General features: G+C 46.0%; 1 protein-coding gene across 2 annotated transcripts in view; it reads left to right on the forward strand.

Annotated features, from left to right (window-relative positions):
- The window catches only part of Ankrd44 (ankyrin repeat domain 44), a 266,879-nt gene that overhangs the window by 117,833 nt on the left and 129,754 nt on the right, over positions 1–19,292 (forward strand). For both annotated transcript variants that reach the window (XM_037210410.1, XM_037210411.1), the window contains exon 3: positions 17,557–17,635. In XM_037210410.1, the coding sequence (XP_037066305.1) occupies positions 17,557–17,635 (79 nt within the window). The remainder of the gene's footprint in view (positions 1–17,556; positions 17,636–19,292) is intronic.

Genomic DNA, 19,292 nt, shown 5'->3' on the forward strand with positions numbered 1-19,292 from the left:
CCTGCTTTGGAAAGTACAGATTCACTTGACAACTCAGACGCCTGTGGAGTTGGGACACAAAGAGGCGCCTGAGAATAGTGGCAGCCACTGTGGCCCCCATAAAGATGTTTCAGGGAGCGATGGCCCATGCCTGTAACCCCAGCAGTCAGGAGGTGGGAGGATCCAAAGTTCAAAGGCAGCCTTGACAGATCGAGTTTGAGGTCAGCCTGGGCTTGGGGCTACATGAGGGACTGACTGCCTTCATCAAAGCCCACATCCCACCAACCCAAAAGCAAAGCAAAGCAAAACAAAACGAAGTAAAAAGCCAACCAAAACCAAGATATTCTAATTTATATTTTTAAAAAAAAATGTGCGTTCACCAAACAGATCTGTGTGTAAATTTGGGGTTTGGTTTTTGGAACCTGATGAACTCACAGATACATGCTTGTTGCCTTTGCTAAAATAGGGATTTAAGAGTTGAGCACAGCATCCTTTCATCCCTCCTCTCCAGGTTTACCACAAATTTTAGAAAATCCTTCTTTCATTTTGTAACTATCTTTTGTCCCTTTCTCATTTTTAAGTCACTATATAAAAAGTCCAAATTGTGAGTAGCAGTCTAGTCATCTTTATTTTACATCTAGTATCCTCCTATGAGTGAGTACATACCATGTTTGTCTTTCTGAGTCTGGGTTACCTCACTCAGGATGATTTTTTCTAGATCCTTCCATTTGCCTGCAAACCTCATGATGTCATTGTTTTTCTCTGCTGAGTAGTATTTCATTGTGTATATGTACCACATTTTATTTATCCATTCTTCAGTTGAAGGGCATCTAGGTTGTTTCCAGGTTTTGGCTATTACAAACAATGCTGATATGAACATAGCTGAGCAAGTGCCCTTGTGGTATGATTGAGCACTCCTTGGGTACATGCCCAAGAGTGGTATAGCTGGGTCTTGGGGGAGATTGATTCCCAATTTTCTAAGAAAGTGCCATATTGATTTCCAAAGTGGTTGTACAAGCTTGCATTCTGGATGCAGAGATCCATGGCCAGGCCCCAAGTGGAGCTCCAGGAGTCCAATTGGCGAGAAAGAGGAGGGTTTGTATGAGCAAGAATTGTTGAGACCAAGGTTGGATAAAGCACAGGGACAAGCCGGGCGTTGGTGGCGGACACCTTTAATCCCAGCACTCGGGAGGCAGAGGCAGGCGGATCTCTGTGAGTTCGAGGCCAGCCTGGGCTACCAAGTGAGCTCCAGGAAAGGCACAAAGCTACGCAGAGAAACCCTGTCTCGAAAAACCAAAAAAAAAAAAAAAAAAAAAAAAAAAAAAACGAATGGAAACACATGAACTATGAACCAATAGCTGAGGAGCCCCCAACTGGATCAGGCCCTCTGGATAAGTGAGACAGCTGATCAGCTTGAACTGTCTGGGAGGCAGTGGTACCAGGTCCTGGGCTCATTGCATGAGTTAGCTGTTTGAAACCTGGGACTTATGCAGGGACGCTTTGCTCAGCCCGGGAGGAGGGGACTGGACCTGCCTGGACTGAGTCTACCAGGTCGATCTCAGTCCTCGGGGGAGTCTTTGCCCTGGAGGAGATGGGAATGGGGGGCGGGCTGGGGGGAAGGCGGGGTGTGGGTGGGTGGGTGGGAGGGGGGAGAACAAGGGAATCTGTGGCTGATATGTAGAATTAAATTAAATTATAAAATAAAATTTTAAAAAAAGTCCAAATTGAAAAGCCGCCTCCGATCACTGAGTTTCCCGTACAGGTGTGGGTGTGGGATTTCACTGTTGTCTTCCACACCAGCAGCGTATCTCACTAGATGCTGGCGGCACAGGTTTTACTTCTGGGTGTTTGGCAGCTGGACATTTCGCTCATGATCTTCTCTGTATAGTGTTTTCCAAGTGTCCCTCGTGTTTAGAACCCTTGTGGACTTTCTCCCTGACTGCCAGTCCCCGTCCCAAGCTCCCAGACACTCCCTAGCAGGAAGCCAGAGACACCCCTGGTGGCCAGTGTACTGGGGCTGGCCTCGACTACGCTTTGTTACCCAGTAGCTAACTTCAAATGGTTGTGGCCACGGTAAGCTCCCTGTCCCACCAGCTCCCAGGCACTCTTCCCTCAGCGGTCGGCCTGTTTCCGTTTGGACCTCTGGTCCTGTGAGTCTCTAGACCCAGAACTGGCTGCGGGAGGCGTTTGTCTGGCCCCTGGACAAGTTTGCTTTCACAGGTTTGGCTGATGCCGCTGTGATTACTCTGGAATTTAGGCCAGACTTGTCAAGTGCCCGCTTCATCTCCTCCCAGACCCACCTCCACCCCACCCTGTCTTTACTTCTTTTTCTTGTCAGCCAGAAGGGCATGTTGGGGAAAGAGTAAAAAGATGGGTTAGTCGTAATGGGCAGCAGTTGGTGAGAGCTAACCACCCAGCAGGGGCCATGCCAGGTGCTTTCAAAGCAGCCTTTCCCCTCACGGTTCAGGAGGAAGGTACTATTAGGCTAATTTGGCAGAAATGATGGTTCCTGGTTCTGAGCGGGGGTGGGGTTGGGGGTGGGGGTGGGCGGGGTGGGGGGGGAATGGGGTAGGGGGGCAGTAACTTGCCCAAGGTCATTTGGCCCTCAGGGTCATTGTTTGAGTCGGAACCTTTGACCTCTGGAGTCCACTAGGATGCACTGCCATCCACGGAGGCGGCTAAAACCCGAAGAGGATGAAGGGTACCAGCCAAGTCCCGGCGCACGATGGCCAGAGGAAGCTGGCCGGCCTGACACTAAGACAACCCAGGGTGGAGAGAGGTGGAGGAAGGCGGGCTTGATTAAAGGGGGGCACAGCGGGAGAGAAGTGGAGGTCCTGGGAGGGGGCGGGGCTGTGGCCAGGGCCGGGAGCCGCAGCAGGCGGGGTGGGCAGCGGAAAAGCGACTCCCTGTGGTTTCTCAGAGTGCATGGCGCCTTCTAACCTTTCCTGCGCCCTCCTCGGAGTGTGGCAAACCTTCCTGCTGCCCTGGAAAGGGCTCTCTGAGCGCCGCTCGCTCTTCCCCCGCTGGAGTGTGTGACCTGCAGACCCCACCGTGTGCTGCCTCCAGGGAACGGCCGTGGACCTCAGAGGAAAAGGGAAAATGCTTCAAGCATGGAGCGGTCAGCGCTGCCTGGGAATTCTGGTACCCCGTGGTAACAGGCGCTCTCCTGCCTCTTCCGCCGGCCTGCCCTGGACCGTGTGTCGCTCTTCTAGATGCCCAGCGGCCCACACGCAGTGGGCAGTGCCTGAGACCAGGCTTCTAGTGACCCGAGAAAGGTAGAAAGTCCCCACCCAGCCCTGTTGGAAATGCGGTGACTTCTTCTCTCCCTCTGAACCGACTTTCCCTCGAACCCAGGTTCTTGTCCCGGGACATGGCCGGGGAGTGACTCTCCAGGCCTACCTCAGTCTCTTCGAGAATTCGTACTTGGAAAGTCTTGGCACTGTGATCTAGCTTCCTCTTCCCGTTCCTTGTGAAGCCCGTGAATGGAGCTGTACCCCCCCCCCACTCCACTTTCAACCCTCTCATTTTTAGGAGCAGGGCTAGCATACCCCCCCCCCTCTCCCCTTCCAGGCTTCCTGCTTGCTCCGGCCTGTTCACGAGCATCACCAGCTGTGTTTTCTGATTCCAGGGGCAGGTCCAGCTCTCCCATTTCCCATGCCTGGAATGTTTTGTACCAGGAGTTTTATTTTAATGGAGTCTCAAATCATTCCATGCATATGTTTGAGGCTAGCCAGAGACAAATATAGACTTTAAAAAACCCTCAGAGTTGATGTCCCTGTTTAACAAATCACTGAGCTCCCAAGAGTGCTCATTTGGGGGACATTTTCTGGGTCACATTAATGCCACCTTTTGGGTCTTATTGTAGGTGAGGTGTCACAGAAAACAAAATTCCACAGCAGGTAGCCTTGGTAGAGGGGGTGCAGGTGGAACACCAGCTGAATTTCACTTCCTGTTTCCATCTTCTCATAGACCTACTTTTCTCACTCACTGGATTTAACAGCAAATATGGTCCTAATTGAGAGCAACAGAATGGACAGGAAGGCTCTGAAGCAAGGCCAAGTCTCCCCCATGAAGGGACGAAGGCTGATCTGTCAGTCAAGTTAGAGGTGTACAAGAGAGATAAGAAAACATGGCCCCTACCTGTCTAAACCTTAGAAGATGTTCTGTCTGTCTTGCCACAGAAACCTGCAGGCCACCCTCAGAGAGGCAGATCTTTTCCCTTTGGGGTCATAGGCTTCAGCAGAAAGTCTAAAATAAATCAAATCATTATGCCCCTGTGATCTTCTGAGGCACGTGTTGAATAGGCACCATGTGCTGGATGTAGTGTCCTGTCAAATGGGAGATGCCTAAGTAGACTCTGCCCGCCCTCTGTCCACCGTCCAGGTCAGGGGGAGGGGCAGAGAGGCAGATTCGACACCATGCCAGAAGCTTATGGTGTGGCCAAGTGCAGTGTGGTGGAGCATCCAAAGCGGGTTCGGAGGACAGGGCACTAAGCTGAGTGTGGAAAGACGTCTTCCAAACGACTGCAAACTTCAACTCAAGGACTCAATGTTGTGTGGCTGGTGAGTCACCTTGTTCTTGTGCTGGATGTTCCTGCTGCTTCTCCAGTCATCTCTTTTGCGTCTCAGAGCATCACGTTTCTGCATTTCCATCTGACTGAAGTTTGCTTTTTAAACAATCTTGAATTTGGCAGGGAAGACAATAGAGGGGTATAGAGTTAAAAAATGGTGCATAAGAAGTAGGCCAAAGGTTACGACACATGTTTTGTCCGTTGGCATTCAGGGAGTAAAAGTCAACCATCGTGTCACCCGTAAGGTAGTAAGAGAAGCCATGTTGGAACAGTTGTGCTTAAAGTGGAAGCGTATAATTCGGGGAGGAAGCTGAGGCATGATCCAGGATTAGCACTAAGGAATACAGAGGCTGGGGCTGGCGGTGTAGGTCAACCATCCCAGCCACGTGGGAGGCTGAGGCAGGAAGATGAAAAGTTCAAGGCCCACCTGGACTACAGAGTGTATTCAAGGTCAGTCTGGGCAACTTAGTGAGCATGTGTTTCAAAATAAAAAGTAAAAAGAGGGCTGGGGGGGGGGTAGTCGTGATAGTGTATGCCCCTATCCTAGGATTCTCGAGGCAGAGGGAGGAAGAGCAGGAGTTGAAGGCCAGCCTTGGTTACATAGTGAGTTCGAAGCCAGCGTGGCTTGCGTGAGATCCTATTTCACCCCCACCCACAAAAGGGAGCGGGGCTGGAGATGGAGTTGAGTGGTTGAACTGAGCAAGTATGAAGCCGTAGGTCCAATCCCCGGTACCGAGCAACAATAAGGACAGATTATGGGGTTAGAGAAAATGCCGTGAGCTAAGACACTTTGACTTGCTAACGGTGGAGTCTTTGGGTGATTTCAAGACTGAGTGTGAAGCATGTTGGTGACCAGGACTAGTGAGTAGGAAGCAAGTCAGGGCGATGTGTCTTTGGTAAGCTGTGGGACTTTGGAAGGGTGTGAGCCAGCAAGTTTCCCTATGAAAGGAGGTGGAGCACTGATGTGCTAGAGAGATGGTCAGTCAGACGGCCAGACGGCATAGAGACCTTAAATCTGGAGCAACCAAGAGGCGATACACAAGGCGCTCATCTGATCAAGTTTACATTATGTGTTACTGCTTTCTATGTTTGTAGTTTATAATTCACTGGAAAAAAATCAGTTTTATATAACTTAATATGTAGACAGCCTTCAGAAGTGCACGTGTATGCAAAGCAAGCTACGTTTATGTGAGAAATCATGAATGTGTAAGTTCAGTAGAGAAGGCATGATTCCAACAGCAGACCAGCCACTCAAATAAATGATCAGTGCTTACACCGTCAACGGAACGCCACATCTTTGTGTCTTCTCTGGTGTTGAGAACAAAGGTGTTTGGGGGTGTTTGTCACGAAGGACCCTGTTCTTGCCTTTCTTTGCTCTCAGAAGCCAGAAGATCATGTGAGGGTCCAAAGGGCTGTTAGTCCACCTGAGAAAATAATAGCTTTAACTGCCAAGCTGCGTAAAGTTGGGTTCGGGAAACATTTTTTCCCTCAAGTCCAGTTCTATGAAGGGCGCATGCACGCCCATGACCCAGCCACTGGTGCTTATTCTCAAGGAGTCCATGTCTGTCGGAGAACACCCTGCAGGTGGGAGGGTGCCTCTCTCATACCTGGTATCTCTGAGGGGTTCCATTCTGTGACTGTCTTCCAGGTCTGTTACCACTCACAACAATCTGTAAGTCAGGTCTTGGGAGGCTACTGTTTCTCCGTCAGCCTCCCTAAGCCGAAGATGATGAATCGGATTCATTACAGTGCATTTGCTTTCTGTGCCATTGGCTCAGGCTAGAAAGGCCATGTGTGAATGCTTCCTTGTTTGGTGATGTGGAAAGTGGCCCCCAGGTTCCCTGGTGTGAGGACTTTTGTGTCCATCGTGAGTTTATTTAGACGGACTAAGGAGGAACTGCTAATGTCTTTGATAACAGAAGTGTCCCAATCTGAGGAGTCTGTCCAGTGTCAGAAAGCTTTGGCAGGGATGTTAATGCTTGAGGATGCCCAATTCTCACGACTCAGGAAACCATATTAAATCTCTCAGGACAGGGCCGAACCTGAGTTTGGATCTCCAAGACTCACAAAAGCACAAGGATCTGTAATCCCAGTGTGCCCGTGGCTGTGTGGGAGGCAGCACAGGAGATTCCCCGGAAGTTCAAAGGCCAGCGTGGCCGCCTCACTTAGCAGCAGAGAGACCCTTGTGTCAAACGAGGGGGAAGATGAGGGCTGGCTTCTGAAGGTCGTCCTCTGACCCCCACATTTGTACATTTACACACACATGTGCGCACAGGCACACACACTCAAATAAAAATAAAATTAAAGATCCCCCCAGGGCATTTCCATGTGTCTAGGCTTTATCAAGACCTGGCTCTGCTGATGTTGAATGAGAAAGAAGCCCTGTTGCAGAAGGAACACTTTCTGAACAGTCATGCACCCTGAAGTGTAGGTGTTGAGGTAGTTCTGAGAGGAAGAACCTGATCTGCATCCTAAGAATGAAGAATTTAGGGCCTAGGTCTAGAGAAGTGATTCTCAACCCCTTTGGGGGGGGTCACATATCAGATGTTTACATTATGATTCATAACAGAAGCAAAATTACAGTTATGAAGTAACAGTGAAATAATTTTATGCTTGGGGGTCGCCACAACATGCGGAACTGTGTTAAAGGGTCGCAGCATTAGGAAGGTTGAGAACCACTGGCCTAGAGTCTGAGAGAGGCTTCAGTTTTCTGGTAGTTAAGGAGCGGCAATTTATAATAGCCAGGATATAGAATATACTGGTTGACTACTTCATGGGGAAGGTGCTCAGGGCAGGTGCTGCTATTGGGCATTTTTGATGACTTCATGGGGAGGGTGCTCAGGGCAGGTGCTGCTATTGGGCATTTTTGATGACTTCATGGGGAGGGTGCTCAGGGCAGGTGCCATTATTGGCCATCTTTGATGACTTCATGGAGAGTGGGTGAGCTGGGCAGGTGCTGCTGTTATTGGCTGACTTTGATGACATATAACCAGCAAAATTATTTCTGCAGAAGGTATTCTTCATCTCCTTGTTCTCTTCTAGAGTCACTGAGGGACCTGGAAAAAAAAAATCAAAGACACAGTAATACTAGCACAGCTAATTTTTTATCGGGCATCCAAATTGTGTCTGCAAGAGAAACAATCCTATTTTTGTTTTGTAGAGAAGGAAAATGAACCCTAGAGGGGTTGGCTTTGGTAGAGGAGTGACTCAGAGTCCGAGTCAAGGGCAGGCTGACTTCTGGACTCCTCTTAATCCTAAGTGTGTGTGCGCATGTGCCTGAGAACCCCCAGGGCCCTGTTGGGAAGATTCTGAGTAACCCAAAGCCCTCCAAAGTGCTGCAGAGGGAGCGAAAGCACACTGTCCTTGGAGAAGGTTCTTACTGTGGTTGACACTTCCATGGTGTTCTCAGAGAATCCAAAGAGTGCAGGGCCAGAAAATCCAGGACCACCAAATACTGTTTGTGACTGTGGGTAGATGAGTAACTCCAAGTCAACCTTCTTTCATGACCTGGTAACTGAGGATGATAGTCCATCCTAGGTTGCTTCCCTTGGTAACTAAGGATGATAGTCCATCCTGGGTTGCTTCCCTTGGTAACTAAGGATGATAGTCCATCCTGGGTTGCTTCCCTTGGTAACTAAGGATGATAGTCCATCCTAGGTTGCTTCCCTTGGTAACTAAGGATGATAGTCCATCCTGGGTTGCTTCCCTTGGTAACTAAGGATGATAGTCCATCCTGGGTTGCTTCCCTTGGTAACTAAGGATGATAGTCCATCCTGGGTTGCTTCCCTTGGTAACTAAGGATGATAGTCCATCCTGGGTTGCTTCCCTTGGTAACTAAGGATGATAGTCCATCCTGGGTTGCTTCCTCTGGTAACTGAGGATGATAGTCCATCCTGGATTGCTTCCCCAGGGTTCACGAAGAGTCAACTTGTAGCACGGCATAGAACAGTGCTCTGGTAACTTTCTGGAACATTGGGTAAATTATAGTTTTATCACTGCTGATCACAGATGTGTAATGCTTTGTTTATTTGCAAAGAAATAATGTTCACAAGTCAAATATTTAAAACCTACTGTGAGATAATGAAGGCTTTGGACAGGAAATAATGTGTGATTGCTTAAAACCAGCTTACTCAAGCAGTCCTGTCTTTGTTTATTGATGGCAAAGTCTTTTATTACTTACAAAAGGGATCTTATCTGCCTATTTCCAAACTGCAACTGCTGAAATACAGTCAGAAAAAAGCAGGCAGAGAACATCCATAAAAATCGTTCACCCAGAAGTAATCAAGCTGGCATCCTGGTGTGCCACACGGATTTGATGCCTTCAGTCCAGACAACTGCATCATGAATTTTATTATTAGTATTACATATAAACTCTGTCTTTAAAATATTCACCTGGAGGGTGAAAAAAAGTCTTGTAAAGTACTAATCGGTGTAGTTCAAATAGTTTTCTGTGAGCCACAACAACCACAAAGGATTTAGTTTTTCATTTATTTGGAGAAAGGGAAAGAGGAGAGGGAGGGGGAGAAAGGCCCCCAGCAGCTAAGACTGCCTGTTGTGTCCAGAGTAGATGGATCTGAGCATTGTTTCTTCCTTTTATGACACGTGTGTCTCGGCATTTTCTAACGCTGTGCTGGTGGCTCTCTTTGCTGACGGCAGAGTTTAATTGGGTCTTAAAGTAGGAAGTCCACTGCCTGGAACGAGAGAGCAAGTTTTCTTCAGTCTCCTCGATGCCAGGCATTCTGTCTTGCTATATCCTCAGGATTAGGCACCATGCTTGGCATGCGGCAGGCCTTCCGTGAATGTATGGATTGAGTGAGAGGCTGCGCCATAATATGGCAGCACCACAGTGTGTCCGTCTGTTGTTGGTGGATATTTGGATTACTTCCAGTTCTGATTGTCATAGGAAGGCTGTTGAACATGCCTTGCAGGTCTTTCTATGGACACAGATTTTTATTTCTTTTGGGGAAATCCCAAGAAGTGAGTACCTAGATTGTATGGTACATGTGTATTTAACTCTTTCAGAAAGTGTCAAGCTGTTTTCCAAGTGGTTACAGCAGTGTCTGTTCCTCTACATCATGTGATAGCAACACATGATTATCATCAGTCCTTTTAATATAAGCAATCTTAATAAATATTTAATATAATTTTTATCTTTCTAATAATGAATGATGTTGAACATTGTTTCACATGCTTATTTTCTCTCTATATCTTTTTTGATGACATCTGATCCGGTCTTCTGGCTAATTTTAATCAGCATTAAGTTCTTCTTTAAAGGTCTGGTAGAATTCTGTTTGAATTTATCTGGTCCCAGGCTTTGCTTTGGATTTAAGGCCCACTTCATGAGATGAAACACATACCTAAAACTGCTAAAGTGGACAAGGGCCTGAGACTTAGATACGACATGGGCCCTAAGGACCCGTTACTATTGTGCTGCTAAGGAACATAGCAATAGAATGACTCCTAATGACACATAGCTATACCCAGAGACCAGTGCACTGCTCATCCCTGCAGTAGATGGTAGCTAACATGGAAACCCACAACCAGACGATGTGCAGCGAGTGAGAGACTTCGAAGCTCCCAGACCTCAATGGAATGTCTCCATCGGAGACTCTATGACTGTGTCAGTCTGACGGGTTCTTACAGATCTGCTCAAGTTTATATTCTCTGGATTTAATTTGGACAGGTCATATGTGTCTAGGAATTTATCCATTTCTTCCAGATTTTACAGATTTTTTGAATACAGGTTTCTGTGCTATTCCCCCATGATCCTCTGGATTGGCATCCGTTGTCATGTTCATTCTTTCTAAATGCAGTATTTCTGGTCCACGTATCTTCATTATATACCATATCAGGATTCATAAGGCTGACGCCCGCCCTTTCATCTCTAAGTTTAATAGCTTGAATCTCCTCATTATCTTTTGATTATTTTTGCTAAGGATTTGTTGACTCTGTATCTTTTCAAAGAACTGATTCTTTATTTAACTGAGTCTTTATATTGTTCTTTGAGTCTCTAGTTCATTAATTTCTGCCCTGATTGTGGATTTGACTGAGTTTTCTCTCCTCTCTAAGGCTTTCAAGTGAATCACTAAGACATTTATTTACATCTCTGTGACGTAAGCACTTACAGCCATAAATGTTACCCTAAGTTGCTGTAGCTGTGTGAACATTTCCTTTGGTTGTACAAAGTTTTAATCTCCGTCTTCTTCAATGCACTGGCTATTCTACAGTGACCTCTCAACATTCTCATGTTGATTTCTATTTTTATCCCACTGTGATCTGATAAGCTACAAAAATGATTTGATTTATTTTGTATTTGTTAAGACTTGCTTTGTCTCTTAGAATGTAGTCTATTCTGGAGATGGCTCCGTGGGATGTGTATCCTGAGGCTGTTTAGTGGGGTCTTGTGTTTGTGAGATCGGTTTGGTCTGTGGGGCTGGCAAAATTACATTCGGAATATATTTGGGAATACCTAACAAGATGGAATGTGCACACACCTCTGTATCCAGCACTTCCTTTCCTTGAGATCTACCCTAGTGGAGGCCTCACAAGCACGCACGGAGACATGTGTGAATGTGCGCACCACCACACCGTTTGTGAGGTGAAGAACTGAGACCCCCCCCTTCCCCCTTCCCCCCATCCCCACCCCCGGTGTTTTCTGGGAATCTTGCTTCGCTGAGCTGCGGCTCTTTACCTCTAGAGGCATTTTTCCCCCCAAGAAGACTTCTGAAGCACACATAGACAAATGTTACCATGTTTGATTTTGCTGGTGGGCATATGTGTGTCTGTTACATAAATATCCCTCGGTATTTATGAGGCGTTCAAGTGAAAAGTGAACACAGACATTTTGAAAAGAAACTTGACATTTGTCTCCTTTCTTTTTTCCTCTTCTTTTTCTGCCAGCCTTCCTGTTCCTTCCCGTTTCCTTCCCCTTCCCGTTCCTTACCTCGAGGCCCAGCTTCCTTCACATTTGTGCCTTTTTTTTTCTTAAATATAAATCCAAGTCTTTTTTCTTCACACAGTTTGAAATATCTCCCAGGTGCCTGTTGTGTATTCCGGCTTTCTTCAGACACTTGCTTGTCTCAGGCAATCTCTCGGCAGCAGGGAGTTAAGCCGCTTGGACCCGGGGTGTCAGTCACTCTCCAGCATCCTTGCTTTCGGGGGAGTTAGGAGGACGGAAAAGGCAGCTCCATTCCTGTATTCACCGGCTTTTTCCTGCTATTGCTCCGTTGTCTACACTGGCATGCAAACTCGTCACATCTAGGGAGGAGTGTTTGTTGTACGACAGATATTTAGAGAGCAGAGAAGCTGGTGCACGTTTAGCCAAGGATTCCCAAGGCCCCACGCTAGCTGTGCAGGTCTTCATCTTCAAGACAGGGGCTTGGGTAGCCCCTCCTCCTGCCTGGTTACACGGTGTTTTCGTCTGCCAGAATGGCCTTGCCGGATCAAGCTCACTTTGCGTGCTCAGACTTCAGCTTCCCCCTTTTCTTTCATCCGCTGCTTCTGTGGTAAACAGACATCTCAGGAACTTCCTCTGCTGGCTGTCTGCACGCTTAGCTCAGACCCAGCCGGCTCGGTGTGGCTCTGGCTATTCATAGACTGGAGGGTTCATCTGCTTCCCTCCTGGAGGAACTGGGTCTTTTCTCGTCCCATGTGTTGGAACCCACGTGCAAAGGGCAGCCTGGCGTTGGTGCTAATGGGTAGTGGAGAAGGAGCTTCCTCTTTGCGATACAATGTTCAGGAGCCGATTCCAGATTCTTTCCGTGTGTCCGTGGGTGTTGTGAGGATCTGAGGGATGAACATTCACTTTGTCATGCTGAGGCCACTTTGACAAAAGATGAGATGGAAATGGTGAGAGTGTTTGTCTCAGCCACCGTGTCCAGCTGTTACTCTGTACCTGGCCTGGTGCTGTGTTCTACCTTTCCAGAATCTCCCCCCGCCTCAGCCATCCTATGAGGTATGCACTGGCCTTTATGGTTGATCAAGGTTCCCAGATAGGAGACTACAAAGGCCCTGGACAAGATGCATTATTTATTTATTTATTTATTTATTTATTTATTTATTTATTTATTTATTGTTTTCAAGAGATTCTTTTTCATGTCTTTTGAGAGCGACTGTCCCGATTTGTTCCTAATAGTTAGGGAGGAATTCCCTGTGACATCTGATAGTCTCCCCCAGCACTTGGCATCATGGTTGTCATGGTTACGCTGGCTGTTATCACTTATGCTCCAATGTCCTACATCAGGAAAGTGGTAACTGGACGGCAAGGTTCTTTATTGTGAGAGGACTGGGTTGGTTTAATTTTGTAGTCCTAACATCGTCTACAGCAGCGATTCCCAGCCCTCCTAACGCTGCGACCCCTTGATATGGTTCCTCATGTTGTGGTGACCCCCAGCCCTAAAACTATTTTCATTGCTACTTGGTAACTGTAACTTTGCTCAGATGTTTGTAATGTAAACATCTGATATGCCACCCCTGTGACAGGATCGTTTGCCCTCCCCTCCCAAAGGGGTTGTGACCCACAGGTTGAGAACCACCGGTCTGCAGCATCTGGCATCTGATAGCTTCTAAGCAGATGTTTATTTTCAGGAAATATGGCCGACTGTTGTAAAACACACCACAGAGTCACCGTATGTATTTCCCTTACTTCTAATATTCTTTTTTCCCCTACTAGTTTCAGTATTCTTAGACAAAAATGTTAGATAATTTGCAGCATAATGGCACTACCTCCTATGTCTCATTCATTATGTATATTTATCCTTCTTCCTTAATCATACAGCCTTGCTCTGTTGCCAAGGCTGGTCTTGAAGTCCTGTGCTGAAATGATCTTCCGCCTCCCGCATGTTGGTACCTCAGCTGTGCACTGCCACATCTGGCTTCCACATTTTGCTTTGTAAAACACAATGGCCTTCCTTTAGCATAGGCTCTGTCTTTTGTGTCTCAAGTTCAGACATTATCCTAATTCCTGTGTGGACTGCGTGTTGTCTTCCGTTCTTGCTGGCTTTGTCTGCCATCTCCTGCTTGTGGTGAACTGTTTCCATGAGGGTTTTCTGTCTTAGACTCAGCAGTTCATCTTCAGTGGAGATTTCCTCTGTGGTCCCAGAGTCCCCTGGACAGAGAAAATATCTCTCGAGCAAAAGTTTAGGCTTTCTTTTTAGCAACATAGGGATACCATTGATCGAGAACTACGTTTTATATCTATTTTTTTTTTAATTTGAAAGTTCCTGTATTGCATAGATAGTATGAATTCAAAATTCTAAACCACAGAGGGGAAATCCTGGGGATACAGATCCGTAATGGAGAGTCTCACCCCCTCACCAGGAGCCCGGAACAAGGTGCCCCCTGCCACCTGCCTGCGTGCCACCTTTCACTTGAAAGGCTGGGGCTTCTGTGAAGGTCTCGGTTCCCGTTCTGCACTGCATCGCCCACAGCCAGGCCTGGGTTTGAAGGACCCGCTGCATCAACATCTCCTGCTGTGTCAGCACCTTCTGCTTCCTGCATTGCTTCCCAAGTCACTCTCCACATCTGGCCTCTTCCCATTCAGTCTATTGTAAACTCCGTTCTGAGGATGTCTGCTTCACCTTTGATATGCTCCTCAAAACTCCCCCTTGGGATCTGTGGGAGGACTCTAGAGGAAATCTATCCTGGTTAGTTTTTATGATCAACTCACCACAGCCTACTTCATCAGATTGACCTGTGGCCATGCTATGAGAGAGTGTTTTGATTGATGGGGGGGGGGGCAAGCCCACTATGGGCAGTGTCATTCTTAGGCAGGTAGATCTGGGTTGTCTAAGAAAGTTAGTTGAGCATGAGACAGTAGCAGCATTTCTTCATGCTTTCTGTTTGAGTTCCTGCTCTGACTTTCCTCGATGATGGATTGTGACCTGGAAGTATAAGCCCAATAAACCCCTTTCTCCTCCACGTTGCTGTTGGTGGCGGTGTTTATCAGAGCAACAGAAAGTGAACTAGAACAAAAGGATTTTAGACTGCCAAGGGACATTCTGAGATGATGTCCTTGCTTTCATTTTTTATTAAGAAAAATATTTCAGATTGGGATCATGACACATAATTCTTCAACATCAATTTGCTGTGTTGGGCCAATCCTATAACCTGTGCAGTCCTCAGATTCCTTTTCTTTTGAATTAAGTTAATAAAAATTGAGAACACGATTGCGTGTCTCCCTTGGTAGGGATGTTTTGTAATCAAGCAGTTTAGAAAAATTAAAATGAAAGCATGGTATAATTACTAAATGGGCTTGCCCCTTCTGACACTTTAGGGTAGCATTATCCCAGAACTCCGTTCTAGTGGTGTCATGACTGGTGTCCCCTTTCCTCCATCTGTCCTCGCTTCCTATCATTGTGTCTCTGACACCATTGGTTTAGCTTATGACAAAGTGATGTACTGCAACCCTTGAGTTTTGGCTTCCTGAGCACAGTGATATTGTGACTCTGACCCTCAGCCTTGGCTCATGGTCCTTGAACATTGCTTGTTCCCTTCTGGAGAGCATGTGTTAGCAGCTTTGGTCAGCAATGAAGTCGAACTGTTTTGGGCTAAGGTCTTTCTAGCATTTACTGTCTTCTTTTGCTTTGGTGACCAGGTCTCCATTGCAGTTACATGTTACTCAAGCTACAGGAAACCTTTGAATGTATATTAACAGCAGCACTTGGATTCCGATTAAGAATTTTTACAGTCTGACCTCAGACTACCCACCTTCTTACTGTTATTGGAACTTTAGTTTGAACAAGCTGTGTCATATAAGAGACTCAGCAAATCCAGCCATGTAATGATAGACCAACCAACTCTGCAAGGCGGGGAGAGAGTCTGGAATTTATTCTCTTTTTATTTGCATCCAAGTTCTCCACCAGAGCATTAACTTTGCTTCAGGTCAGATGAAGTCATCATTTGAGCTAGGGTTATCATTGGTTCAATCACTTGGGCAAGGTTGAGTGTGTTCAACCAAGCCCTGAATCTAATTCAGTTCACAAAAGAGCATGCAAGTATATAATTTTTGTCCTAATACCCAAGAGAAAAATTTGAGCAGGCAGAGTGAGGATTCAGAGAAAGTAGGAAGTTAAGATAACAAATATTTGCAGGGGGAATCAGTGGAAGAAAGAAACTATTTGTGTCTTTGATGGTTTTATAGTTTATTACCTAGAAGAATATACATGATTCTTAAATTAGCATGTAGATTTTCAGATGACTTTCCTTTATTTTCAAAGCTAGGGTCATGCAGGGCTCACCGTGGTCTCTGACTGAATTCTCCAACCTACACCATGGTTTGGAGTTGCAGACTTCTCTGTTCTTGGTTCTCGGTAGCATTGCCTGCACACACATGTGTAAGTTTTCATCTAATTCACGCTCCTCCCTTTGTTCACTTAACGTCAGTCCATAAAACCAATTGCTAGGTCTTCCGACAGCTAAAGTGGTTTGAAGATCAGGCCCTGTCACGTCCCCTGCCTGCCGTCTGTCTCAGACGTGAACTGCACAAAGCAATAGTCTAAAAGAGAAAGGGAGGGCCTGGACTGTGAGAAAATATCTGTGAGAATAATACCCTTGGGCTAAGAAAGGGTTGTTAGGTTGATTATATAGTCAAGTGGGAACAGGATTGAGAGAATCAACGCTGAGTCCCAAGAATCCCGAGTAATCATGGGAGGTTGTGGAAGAGGCCATGCTTATGGCCAAATTAGTATACCCGATTCTCATGTTATCATACACATTTTTAATCAGTGCAACTTTATTTTCAAAGCTGGGGTGCTGCAGCTCCAATAGTCACCATAGTCATGTACCTGGCCGAGCTTTCTGCCCTCTGCCGTTATTTGTAGTCACAGACTGCCAGCTTCACATACCTGTGTCTGCACACTGGTATTAGTGTCCTCATGTGGAGTTCTTCCTGTGCATGGCCTCCTGCTTGTTTGGGGCTTTATTTGCATTGTCTGGACTCCTCTTAGACCTGTAAGTAGATATTATCTCCAGTTTATAGACTTACAAATGGGGAGGCTGTATTTTTTACCATGCTGCTTCTTTACGTGTATTCAATCCCTTGTCAAGGTCATCAGCTAGAGACCGCCAGCTGATGGTCCAGCCTCGGCTCTGTTATGTATCCATAGGCTCTTGGGCACATTCCCCATCTGTTTGAGCCAGTTTTCTCCTGTGATGTTCCCGAGCTACAGATGCAGTATCTGTGTTGCAGTTGAACCCATTGGGGCTGCGCTCCTCACAGTCCATTGATGGTCTTTGCATCGGCGTTCAGCTGTGGTGTCCTGTAATGGTCTCAGTTTGCTGTCAAGAGAAGCCTCTTTGATTAGAGGTGATAGCTACACTTACCTGTGGGCATACAGATAAGATTTAGAATGTAGCTACAAAATTGTGCTCGTCTAGCAAAGTGGTGGAAGTAGATTGTCTTCTGAGATCCAGGAACTCAACAGCCCTGGGGAGGTTGGCTAGGTTTCCAGGACCAGGCATAGTTCTTCTCTTATTGATTGGCCTGAAGTCTGTTTAAACAGCTGTTGGTTTGCACCAATAGGTGAGTGCCACTGTTGTACCTTGAGGGATAGCTTGTCATTCTGGCCATTGTTAGGGTTTCTAGGTGTCACAGCTGAGTAGCTCATTTTGCCTTTCTTCTTTGGAAGCTTACATAGTACCTTTTGGTAGTATGGAAGCTAGTCTGCAGGAAGGAGACTTTCGGGTTAGCTCTGGCTCAAATAGTCTGTGTCTTGTGTCCTAAGCGTGCCCTAAGTGCATAATGTCTTCAGCAATAGGGTCATTCCTTAATCCTTTGAGAGGACGCAAGGGCAGCAGCCATAGCCTATATGTTTTGGAGAGTCATTTGTACAACCTACCAACAACTTGAAAAGAGGTTTCTCATGACTGGTACTGGGGTTTTTGTCAAACTCACACGCGTAGGTTGGCCCTCAAGCCTTACTCTATAAAGTGCGGACCTCGGTGTGAGTGAAGCATCCTGACATCCAGCTGCCACTGACTGATGTATACCTTGATATTGTTTATTTTAGGATTCTGAGAAACGAACCCCGCTCCATGTGGCTGCATTCCTGGGAGATGCAGAGATCATCGAACTCCTGATTTTGTCAGGTAAGTAACTCCTGTATTCAAAAGCCAACTCTCGTGGAGGCTTAAAAGACCGATTTACTAGATGGCAACTGCAATGAGCAGAACAGGATCACTTTGCTTTGCTCATCAAAGTTTATTTGATCAGCAATTTATCTGTACATGAAATACAATAAAAGAAATTGTTGTTGGCAACGATTCTTGAATAAGTGAATATTACCTTGAATGTCTGATTCCTATCTGTCCTGTCGGACTTGGCATTATAGACAAATTTAGTATATTTGCATATCTTGATATTTTTTAATTGTAAGAAAAGAAAACCAGTTAAAGTCTACATGAACACACACACACACACACACATATTGTATGAGTTTATACACAATGTATAGCACAAAGTATGCATATAAGGGGACATACATGCATATATTTAAATTGTACTACAAAATAATACTTGTTTCCTTATCTGCAATGATGACTTTAATAACAGTGTGAAAACAGATGGAAGGGGCCATGCCAGGTTCTAAATAGAGGTTTTCTCTGAGTAGGCAGGGGGAGTGTTGAAATATCTTCATGGAAAGGCATAAAATGGACTACTACAACTCTATAAGGTATTTTATATTTTCAAAAATTGGGTGCAAATATGAGAATCCTGTCAGATCTAAGCTCTCTATCTACTGGTCTGTGAGATTCTTTTTTATTCACTGTGCTTTTAATGTTCCATCAGATTGAAAGATGTGAATGCTTTCATTTCTAGACTCCTGTGTGTTCAGTACATCTCACAAACAGGTTTCCAAAACCATTACATGGTTTTTCCTCTGAATGCTTGCTAGACAAACCCCTTGCACATGCCTTGCTGTAGATTGTATGCAGGCCTTGCTCTAGATTGCACATAGGCCTCGCTGTAGATTGTATGTAGGCCATCCTGTAGATTGTATATAAGCCATGCTATAGACTGTATGCAGGCCTCACTATAGATTGTAAGCAGGCTGACTGCTTTTCCTTGTCCTGTATTGTTTGGAGAGATTAAATCTGGAGGAAATGCTGTCTCCAACCAACTAGGCAAAAGGCCTGTCCTAAGTGTTTGCCTTTGTCTGTGGTAGCAAAGGGAAATGCTAACATTCCAGAGTATGCAACGCAAAGACGAGAGAGGTGCATGTACTCAACAGATGTGAAAGGCACTGTGGTGAAGACAGCTGTGCTGTGTGCGCAGGAAGGCTCGTGTGGTTCTCGGGTTCATGGTGTTCCATTCTTCGGGCGAGCTTCTCCAGGAAACAAGTATAATGTATGTGAGAACAAGTGTGCCTTAGCAGGGTTAGATTTGTGGGCATTTCTTAGTCGCAAGAGCAGATCTTTCTTTTGACAACCTGAGGGTGTTATTGGCTGTGTTTGAAACAAGCATGTTTTGTGTGGTATGAGCATAGACCATAGCTAAGAGCCAGTGCATACCTGGGCAGTTACCCTAACAGTTGAAATTTGGTCCATGGAAAATTGTAGACAGAATCAATGTGTAAAATAAGAATCATGTGATAATGATACCTAATGATCCGAAGCAACAGCATCATTACCAAGACAAGCATTCCCTTATCTGAAAGTCTAAAGTCCAGATGTTCCAGTGCTATCATGATGCCACAGGTAGGGAATTCCACATCTGATTTGGTGGGAAATTCCACACCTGACTTAA

This window comes from Peromyscus leucopus, chromosome 13 (assembly GCF_004664715.2).
Source record: "Peromyscus leucopus breed LL Stock chromosome 13, UCI_PerLeu_2.1, whole genome shotgun sequence".
Lineage (NCBI taxonomy): Eukaryota > Metazoa > Chordata > Mammalia > Rodentia > Cricetidae > Peromyscus > Peromyscus leucopus.